A 10,246-nucleotide genomic window follows, 5' to 3' on the forward strand; every position below is an offset into this window, starting at 1 on the left:
AATGCTGACCGAATCCCCCAGGCCCTGCATCGAAGTGTCAAGCAAGCTCCCTATTTAAAAAATAAAAACAAGCATTCGTTTGCCTAGCATAACACCTTATCTCTTTTTTTAAACAGAGAATTCTGAATCCTTCAGAAGCTGGCAGAAGTCAAAATTCAATCAGATTCTGGCATTACTATCTCAAATATTTATTGAAGGATTTGTTCATGGTAAACTGTAAGGTAGAATTTATTATTTTTATAGATGAAGAAGCAGGCTGGGAATAGAGATCAGGGAAATAACATTAATGAACCTGTGGCATTAATACCATGTGGCAGGTCCTGAGTTAGGTAATAAAAATTTTAATCTATTTTGTTTCATGAGCTCATCAAAATATTCCTAAAAGGCAGATACAGTGTACTCTTACTGTTGAGAAACTGAAAAACACAAATTAAGAAAATGGCCGTGAATTTTAATTAAACTCAAGGCACTTTACAATGTAAAACCAGACGTCGAACAAAAATGTTTATGGAAGTAAATCCCCACAAATTAGAAGACATATGGAAAAGGAGTTTATAATGAGTTTAAATATACATGCTTATTATTGCCCAGATGACAAAAAACCATCAGTTTTCCAAAAATATTGGCCACATCAAAGATTTTCTTACATGCATTTTTATCCCTTTCATTCTCTTTATGAAATATATGCGAAACCAAGAGAAAGGTTCCCAACAATCATTCATTTGGTTCACTCTTTTCCATTCAACTAGAGATGTATATATACATATATATATATATGTATTTTTTTTTTTCATGCCAATGGTCAGTGGTATGTGATAATGTGGTGAGATTTTTCACAGGTGATCTGATCACATTTAGCAATTCAATCCCAATTCTCCTTCCCTAGCACCACCTACACCTGCTTTACTTTCTTCAATTCCATTTTTAAAATCTGACAGAGTACATTGGTTTTAATTGTTTACTGTCTGTCTTCAATACTTTACCCACCTGATGCAAAGAGCTGACTCATTGGAAAAGACCCTGATGCTGGGGAAGACTGAGGCTAGGAGGAGAAGGGGATGACAGAGGATGAGATGGTTGGATGGCATCACCAACTCAATGGACATGGGTTTGGGTGGACTCCGAGAGTTGGTGATGGACAGGGAGGCCTGGCGTGCTGTGCTTCATGGGGTCCCAAAGAGTCAGACATGACTGAGCAACTGAACTGAATCTCCAATACAATGTAAGTTTTATGAGTAGGGATTTTGTCTGTATATCTAACTTCTAATACAGGTATACATTGTAAGGACTAAGTATTTGTTGAATGATTAAATGAATAGCCAAGAAAAATAGTTTCCTTCTTTAAAATTCACAGATTAGACAAAAGACAAATCTCCCCATTCCCATTTCCAGTTTATTATTTCTTATGTAAACATATAGAATAGTTACATCCAGGGGAAAAGGGCAAGGATTTTCTTTTACACCGAACTAACAGTTGTCTCTCTGAGATCTTTTATACATAAATCCAGTAAATGAAGAAGCTGAACCAAAACATACTGCATACTTTTCCCATCATACCAGCAACCACAAAGAACTAAAAGTGAATGTTTTCAATGAATAAATTCAACATTTTACTTTGCCAAACTTTACTTTGCATTTTAAAAAACGATTTCATTTTCCTGAAATTGTTTAGATACATCATGCAGACAGACACTCCCCCAGGAATGACCTGAGATCACTCTGTGCTAGTGAACAGGAATAAATAATAATAAATAACAACCATCACTTTCACAAAACAGCCCTGCCCCACAAGCAAGTCTCAAAGAGCTTACAAAAAATTTCACAAGAAGTTTACAAGGCACACATAAAGCAAAAACATAGTACAATCATAATTTTTTTCAAACATCAAAGATAGATATCAATTTCTAAAAAAAAAAAAAAGTTTATTTCTATTCTTTTACTCTCCCTCCCATCTCCATCCCTCCCCCACAAAACTTCATTCTAGGAAGCAAAAATAAGAGTACTTTAATCATAAACTGTTTCTGAAAGGAAAATGTTCTCATGCCTAAAAATGGCCAATCATAGGTCAAATGGGAAAGAAAACCAAACACTGTGCTATCAAATTCTCCAGTGGAAGAAAATGTTTAATTCAGAAAAATTCTGCCTCCAATGGAGTACTCAAGTAGCAACATTCATAAAGACACAAAACTCTCCTCCCTGGCTTTTCCCTCTTCTCTGTCCTTAGAAATTCAGGGAGATTTACCTATAAAATCAAAGAATTTTAGACCTGGAAATGATCTTACTTTGTCAAAATCGAAGTTGTCATTTTACATATAAACTTATGAAAAGCTCAAGGAGAGATGACCTACCCAATGTCACTAACTAGTGACCTGGGTGTTATAAAGTTGTTTTTCTTATCCAATGAGAGCTGGATTATTTAAAATCTCTCCCAGAGTTAAAAATCTATAAAGAATTTATTTTTCACAAAGTATCACAAAAAGGATATTTAACACTTATACAATCAACATGTGATTCATCACAAAATACATTAAATGGTACAAAGTATATTACAATTTAAAATGTGAAAGGGCTTCCACAGAAACTAAACAGAAATTCTAAATAAAGCTGAGGTGAGTGGAGGAGGCACAGAACATCTTGAAATAAGATGTATCTAGTCAGGCTTCTTTACTAAAAGTAGTTCCTGTGTTTTAGAAAATATGATGTGCCCTGCAGTATGTTTAAATCTTGTTATACCAACAAAACGTTTTGTATTACATGCAGATAGGGATGTTAGAAAGCCATGGCTCATTAACACAACCTTAATATTACTCTCGGTAAAATAACCACACATCCTGGTTTTGCTTTTGGCACATTTCTGAAAATATGCAATAAAACTCTCAAGGAGGGCTTCTAATGTAAATTTGTGCTGCATGGTACCCCACTACACTTCGGGTTCATGTGGAACCCTCCAGAGACCTCAAATCCCAGCACCTGGTCCTCCGCCTCAAGCAAATCCAGACGTTGCCATTACTGGTTTACTCCAAGCCTGAGTGCCTTATTCTCCTCTTCTTATATATTGGAAAGTTTCTTGGCTGGCGGAACCTCAGCTCCCTCACCAGGAATTGAACCTAGGCCATGACAGTGAGAGCACAGAATCCTAACCACTCACTAGGCCACCAGGGAACTCCCGGGCAAGCCTGACCTGAAGGGATGTGTCGGAAACCTTACCTGTTGGCCTCTGTGTGGGAGTTTGCTGTGCTGAATCCCTCCTGTGACTGTGAGCAGCAGAGGACTGTCTATTCCACACGGTGAGGTCATCCATGTGCGTGTGGTTGTGGCACAGGAAGGGGAATGGTGATTCTAAGCAATAAACATCTTTCAAACTTTCAAGATAAATTTCCAAGGACTCACGTGGCCTACGGAAAAGGAAAGAACTGGAATCTGGAATGGCTTTTTCTCAGGAACAGTTGACCTTTGAGGACATGGCCACTGAATTCCCTCAGGAGAGGGAATGCCTGAACTCTGCTTAGAGGGCCTTGTACACGGATGTGATGGCAGAGACCTCCAGGAACCTGATCTCTGTGGAGATCTTCTGATGGTTCTCATGAGGAAGACCCCACTATATTGATGGAACTCCAGGAAATCAGAGATAAGTAGTCAAGAGAGAAGAGCCAGATGAGGGAGCGCCTGGCAGTCCTCTCAACTCACATGACAGATCTGTACACAGCCAGAGAAGACCTCATCAAATCTAAGGAAGTGAACATGAAACTGCAACGAAGTGTTCGTGAAATTGAGGCTGAAAACCACCAGTTGCAGGAACTCCTGGAGCTGGCAGAGCAGAAGCTGCAGCAGACCCTGCAGACAGCAGAGACGCTCCCCAAGGGGGAGGCTGAGTTGGTCAGAAGGTGGCCGTGCTCTCCAAGGCAAGGCAGAGAGAAAAAAAATGAATAAGGAACGTAACAAATGTGTGTCAGAACTGTTGACAAACTTTTTTCAGAATCTAAAAAGAGGCTTCAGCTTTATCTCAGAGAATGGTGGCTCTGGCAGAGAAGTCTCCTATGAGAAGTGGAAAATGCAAAAAAGCAGTTAGAAGAAAGGCAACATGATAGGGATCAGCTAAGACTAAACCTGGAACCCTTGAGAGCTGAACAGGACCAGACGAGGCTGAGAGGACCTTTCCCTTCATGACCCGACTTGTGCAGGGTCCTAGATGCCAGGTTCCTCATGGCAGACAGGCTGGCAGTGTGGAGACGCCCCCAGAAACGCTGGCTGCCAGCACTACATGAAGAGCCTTCCAGGCTTACAGTTTCACGAGGTACAGGATGACAGGAAGGCCATGAAGTGTAGAATCTCAGCTCCCTCCTCCCCATGGTCTCTTCAGCTGAACAAGCTGCACAAAGGGGCTCTGCTGGCCACAAGGACCTCAAGGACATTTGTAACTCAAAAGGCTTGCAGGATGGCCCTGAGAAACCCCAGCAATAGTTAACAGCAGCCAGGACTTGCTGCTCAAAGCCCCCAAGAAGAAGGCGTCAAGTCCTACTATCGGGGCCTAGTCCGGCATGAAAGAAAAAGGCCAACCTGGACATCTTGGCGAGAAAGTCCACACACTATACCTGAGGATTCTGCATGCCACAACCAACACTCCACATGCCACAACTAGAAGGTCCCATGTGCTCCAAATAACACCAGGTGCAGCCTAAATAAATTAACTAAGAAAAAAAAAAAGAACACTAATAGCTTTAGTTCAGTTCAGTTGCTCAGCCGTGTCCAACTCTTTGCGACCCCAAGAACCGCAGCACACCAAGCCTCCTTGTCCATCACCATCTCCTGGAGTCCACCCAAACTCATGTCCATTGAGTCGGTGATGCCAGCCAACCATCTCATTCTGTCGTCCCCTTCTCCTCCCGCCCTCAATCTTTCCCAGCATTAGGGTCTTTTCCAATGAATTAGCTCTTCACATCAGGTGGCCAAAGTATTGGAGTTACTCATATTTAAACCGTTCATCTAGTGATAGTAAGAAAACTAATATATGCTGCCAATTCAACATAAAAAAAAAAAGGGAATGAACTACTGATACACACAGCAACATGGATAAATATCAAAGGCATTAAACTGACTGAAAACAACATCTCAAATGGGAACATACTATAAGATTCCATTCACGGTATTTCAGAAAAGGCAAAATTATAAAAATGGAGAATTGGCGCCTGGGTTTAGTGCTAGGAGGAGGAGCTGACTACAAAGCTGAAGCATACAGAAGTGCTGGAGGGTGATGGAATGTTCTGCATCCTGATTGCAGTGGTGGCTGCATAACTCTGTACATATATAACTCTGTACATAACTCTGTACATTCACAGAACTGTACACCAAAAACAAGTCAATCTTACTGTATGTTAACTAACAAAATAAATTTCAAAAAGAAAACATAGCAAATACCTTAGAGCTTCATGCCATTGATATAATTTTACTGGCCACAAAGTTATTAAATGTCACCATATTAAATAAAATCAAGAAACCTGGGCCTAATTAATCATTCTAAAATATATATACTAACAACTCATGGAAATACTATTGTAAAGAATATTAGCTTTATGTATAAGGAAATTCTGCTACTTCCAAGTGAATCTGAATGGTGTTCCTTTACAGTTTAAAACAACAGGTATCATGGTGTTTAGTTTAGAATTTCCAATACAGTTCATTAAAAAAAAATTCACTAGTCCTACCTGTTGTTAAAATGACTAATAATGAATAATAGTATGCTTTAAATTCTTTTTTCCTCTTCTCATTATCCTAATTTATTAAAGTTATGGTATGCTTGGATTGTACACCTATATCCATTATCTAGGGATTTGAAATCAGAATCTGGAAATACTGCTGAATCCTCTGTCAATAGAATCAAGAATATTTAAGAGGAACACTTTCTTGAGATAAACCACTGAGACTCATATATAATGCATGAGACAAGACAGCATCCTATCAGCTTTATCATGTCTCCCACACTTTGGAACTGGTAGTACAAGTTCAGAAAGAATAACATGTGTAGGTAGACCAAAAATAAGATCTAAAGATGGGGGTGGAAATGCAATATTACAAATGCTGCATTTCTATAGAAAGACTTGCCCAACAGAATGATATACAGCTTACATAACAAGGTGTGGTTCTAGTTACAGTAGGTTTTGCCTTTCCAGATCATGCCTGGGTAGTTTTTCACCACTGCTTCTGCCATGGAGAGAGGTTAAATGCTTTTTGAGGGCAGATTTGTGCTTGAAATCCATGTCACAACAGTGGCATTTATATGGCCGATCCCCACTGTGTATATTCAAGTGGTCTTGAAGTGTGCTTTTCGCAGTAAATGTCTTCAAGCACACAGTACACTGAAAGGGCCGTATGCCCATGTGCCCTCGAATGTGCCTGTTGAGATTTTTCTTTTGTGTAAATGTTTTCCCACATTGTAAGCACAAGAACAGTTTATGCATCTTAAGGTGGCGCAGATAGTTCTCAACGTGAAGAAACCCTCGAGGGCACCGGGGGCACTGGTGCCTCAGGGAAAAAGCATCCCCTAGATTCTGAACCTCATTCACTGGACCATGACTTCCTTCAGTGTTCTCACAAAATAAGCCTTGATCTTGATTCCCAGGAACTTCTGCCACTCTGCTCTCAACTGTAGAATTGATCAGTGAATGCTGTGTTTCTGAGAAATACATGCTTGCTTTTGAAGAGGTACAGGGCTGTGAAAACTTTCCATTTTCTACACCCCCAGTACTGATAGATTCCACATGGAGGATACGAATTTCATTGTCTTTAAAAGCCATGTCTACTGAAGACAGCTCTGGTGATCTCATTTCCTCTCTCTCTGCTGTCAAGCTCTCTACTGTAGACTGTAAAACGTTGCTTTCCTCTTCTTTAACATGGAAATCTATGTTTACAGGACTATCTTCTGAAATTTCAATGATCTCACAGTCTTTATCTGAATTTTCATCTTCATTCTTAACATCTGGATCAGAGGATTGACACAGGTCAGCATGCTGATTGTTATTTTTCATAGAAAGATCAATTTCCAGATACTTTGACAAAGCTTCTGTGCACTTTTCCACAATGTGAACCATCTGAAGGTAACTGGCAGCAGTCAAATATTTCAAAAGCTCTTTCCTTTTAACTTCAAGTGCTCCAGTGTAGCAAGAGAGCAACAATTTTCTGCCAACTTCTGCACTCTGCAAGATGGTGATTCTGACATGTTTTGATTGCGTGAGTAAAAACTGATCTCTCATAAAGGTGGAGCAAGCAGCTAAAATCACCTTGTGTCCCTGGAACTCAGTGTCATTAATATAAATTGACACATCACAAAATAAATTCTGCTGCCTCAAGAGGTTCATTTTCTGCAAGACTACATCTCCTTGTTGTTCAAACTGGAAGTGCAGAACATCAGATTCAGCAGCCATGGTCACAATCTAAGCAAAATAAGACATAAACATGGATGTAAGGATCGGAGTTGTTTTCCTACATTGTGATACCAAACATAAATCATCCCCAAATCCTAAACCTAAATTAGATAGAAGATAACTCAAATTCTAATCTGTTTGCTAAGACTGAACCCCTAGGGTAACCACCTCAAAATCCAGAAAAATAAAATGCATTTCTCTATGATCTTATGTCACATTAAAAAAATTTTTTTGTTACAACATTTTTTTGTTCCTTGTTCTACTTTTATTTGTACATTAAACATTTTTAATGGCAGACTGTTTATGTTACATACAGCCTTTATTATATTGAATTGTACTCAACAGTTTTTATGTTTTTCTCTTTGGCTAAACTCTATGTGCCTTGTAGACAAGGCCATTGTTAGGGGCCACTACTAAGTGGACTTAACAGTTTCCCAAATTAGAATCCTTAATATAATCACCGAACTTCCTAACTCCTCATCACCTGGACCTCCAGGTAAGCAGGTCCTTCCTTCTGCATACCTGGACCACTGCAGCCTCCTTAATGCCAGTCTCCTACATTCCAAACTACCCTCCTAAAAGCCATCAGATTAACACCTTTTAGAACTTTTAAAAATTTTCTATTTTTCTTTTCTGCTTTAAATGTTCCATGATTCTCCTCCATCTCCAGGACAGTCTAACCTTCTTAGCGAAGACAAGATCCTTCATTATTTGGCCTTCACCAACGTTATAGCTGTACTTTTCCTCAATCTCTTACACTGAAGCTGCTATGATATTTAGATTTTCACCACTGCTCAGACAAGAAGACCCAATTACATCTTTGTACATGTTATATTCGCGCTTCCAGCTAGTGATTTGGCATAAGGCTCAAATCAAATAAGATTTCTCCTCCCGTCTCCCGACAGAGTCAGTAGTTTCCAGAACGTCATGAAAAGGAGCTTGGTTCATTTGAGGTCCTGCAGCGAGCACGGTGGCTGGAACAGAGCAGGGACAGCTGCAGGAGTATCCGTTGAACTGAATTCGGATCACACCGGCCTGGATGATTCTCTAGTTCGCGACATAGGTCTTCTCGAGCCAAGCCCGCCAGGGCCAAAGTCCTAACGGACAAGTGCCTGCAGCAGCATTTCAGCCACTCCCCAGCCGCGCCTCGCTGCTACCCTCCTGCTCCCCTGCTTCCACCTCAGGCTTCCCCACCCGCGAGGATCCATCGCACTCACTCACCGACACTGAAACCAGAGTCAAGCTTTCCGCGGCAGCAGCGGCTCCGGCCGGAAGGTGGGGGGGAGAGTCAGCCTGGGAGGAAACACATCCGGGGTCAACTAGCTTCGTTCCTCCCTAGGCCCTCTGGGCGTCCCGGAAGGACATCCTGAGACAGTCTTCCTTTCTCACTGCCCCCGCGACTGGGATGACAGACCCCGAAATTCCCTCAAATCCCATCTCTCCTGTCCCACTTTCGGCACTCGAGCCTGTTCGCTCTGTGAGTTCTCAACATCCGAATGGCAAACGGGTTGTGAAGTTGTAGTACAGCTCATCTGTCGGAGTACCCAGCGCAGGGATCCCGGCGGGAGATCTGGGAGATCTCCTGGATCCCTGGGAGATCTCCCAGGCGGGAGACCCGCCTGGATTATTAGGGACCGGATCCTTTGCTTACCCGTCATATATCATGTAAAAGGTGGCGGGGGTGGGGGGGGGAGGGTGGCGGCGCTAGGCAGTAGGGAAGAGAGGAGGGTGCGATCGGAATCAGTATTAGAGATTACTTAATAAATGTCCCGTCAGGATCTGGATCCCACGTCATCTGTCAACCTATGGCTTCCTCCCTACAGCCCTACCCTTCTCAGTTCCTTGGGAAATCCAGGCATCTATCTAAACCTTTAACCTGGCTCTTTCCTCCAACAGAGACTATTTCCTTCTACGGTAATAGAGCGTGGTTCAGCAGAGGTTGCTGCGGGCCATTACCCCTCACCCCCACCCCCACCCCCGTTACCAGGGAACGGTTACCAGACCATTAATGGTTGTTCAGCCATTGGTCTGTGCACAGCAATGCTCCCCCCCACCCCCCCGAAAACCCCCCACCTGGGGGTGGGGTGGGGTGAGGAGCCTGAGAGGCATTTGGGTTGGGTCCCTGGCTGCCTTAGGGATGAGAGCTGGACGGGGTCTGGGGACCTGGCCCTGAGGGAGCAGACAACTGAAATCTGCCTCTCTAGACAGGACTTGGTCCTCAGATTGTGAACGTTGTGCCTTAGGACCTTGCCCTTTGTTGTCAGAACAGAGAATATTTACCTGATGGAGATTTACAGGAACATCGATACCTGACCATGACCGGACCTCCAGAACAAAGACACCAGGAAGTTTGCAACAACTAACGTCGTGCCTCTCTCACCTTTCCTATAAAAGGGCTTTGCTGAAAGCTTTTGGGGAGTTTCCCTGATGGGTCAGCTCGTAAAGAATCCGCCTGTAATATGGAAGACCTGAGTTCAATCCCTGGGTTGGAAAGATCCCCTGGAGAACAGAATGGCAACCCACCCCAGTATTCTAGCGTGGAGAATCCCATGGACAGAGCCGCCTGGTGGGCTACAGCCCATGCGGTCACAAAATGTTGGGACATGACTGAGCGATTTTTACTTTTGGGGAGTTTGGGGGTTTTAAGACATGAGTCACCCACCTCCTTGCATGGCCCTGCAATAAACTTCTCTGTTCCAAACTCCCAGCATTTTGGTATTGTTTGGCTTCTCCGTGCATCTGGTGCATGGAGTCACACTACCACTCATCCTTCAAAATCCCATTCATAGTTCATAAATCACATCATCCCTAAAGCCATCTTGAATTGC

The 10,246-nt window shown here is 42.3% G+C and overlaps 2 protein-coding genes across 2 annotated transcripts; one reads left to right on the top strand and one right to left on the bottom strand.

The window, feature by feature from the left end:
- Positions 1-1,375: 1,375 nt before the first annotated feature.
- Positions 1,376-8,711, bottom strand: ZBTB6 (zinc finger and BTB domain containing 6). The gene is made up of 3 exons (XM_043469505.1): positions 8,640-8,711; positions 6,124-7,427; positions 1,376-4,035 (listed from the first exon to the last, which is right to left on the bottom strand). Exon 2 carries the CDS (start codon positions 7,416-7,418, stop codon positions 6,144-6,146), a length of 1,275 nt encoding a protein of 424 aa, XP_043325440.1. The 5' UTR covers positions 7,419-7,427; positions 8,640-8,711; the 3' UTR covers positions 1,376-4,035; positions 6,124-6,143.
- On the top strand, positions 8,346-10,125 carry LOC122442515. The gene is made up of 5 exons (XM_043470368.1): positions 8,346-8,371; positions 8,470-8,693; positions 8,758-8,975; positions 9,033-9,083; positions 9,683-10,125. The coding sequence occupies exons 1-5, from the start codon at positions 8,346-8,348 to the stop codon at positions 9,779-9,781; spliced, it is 618 nt and encodes a 205-aa protein (XP_043326303.1). The 3' UTR covers positions 9,782-10,125.
- Positions 10,126-10,246: the final 121 nt, after the last annotated feature.

Source organism: Cervus canadensis, chromosome 5, assembly GCF_019320065.1.
Source record: "Cervus canadensis isolate Bull #8, Minnesota chromosome 5, ASM1932006v1, whole genome shotgun sequence".
Lineage (NCBI taxonomy): Eukaryota > Metazoa > Chordata > Mammalia > Artiodactyla > Cervidae > Cervus > Cervus canadensis.

Coding starts and splice junctions, on each gene's coding strand:
- LOC122442515 (XM_043470368.1), top strand. CDS start 8,346: ATGAAAAGGAGCTTGGTTCATTTGAG. Junction 8,694..8,757: donor GCAGCGGCTCCGGCCGGAAG/GTGGGGGGGAGA, acceptor GTTCCTCCCTAG/GCCCTCTGGGCGTCCCGGAA. Junction 8,976..9,032: donor GGAGTACCCAGCGCAGGGAT/CCCGGCGGGAGA, acceptor CCAGGCGGGAGA/CCCGCCTGGATTATTAGGGA.
- ZBTB6 (XM_043469505.1), bottom strand. CDS start 7,418: ATGGCTGCTGAATCTGATGTTCTGCACTTCCAGTTTGAACAACAAGGA.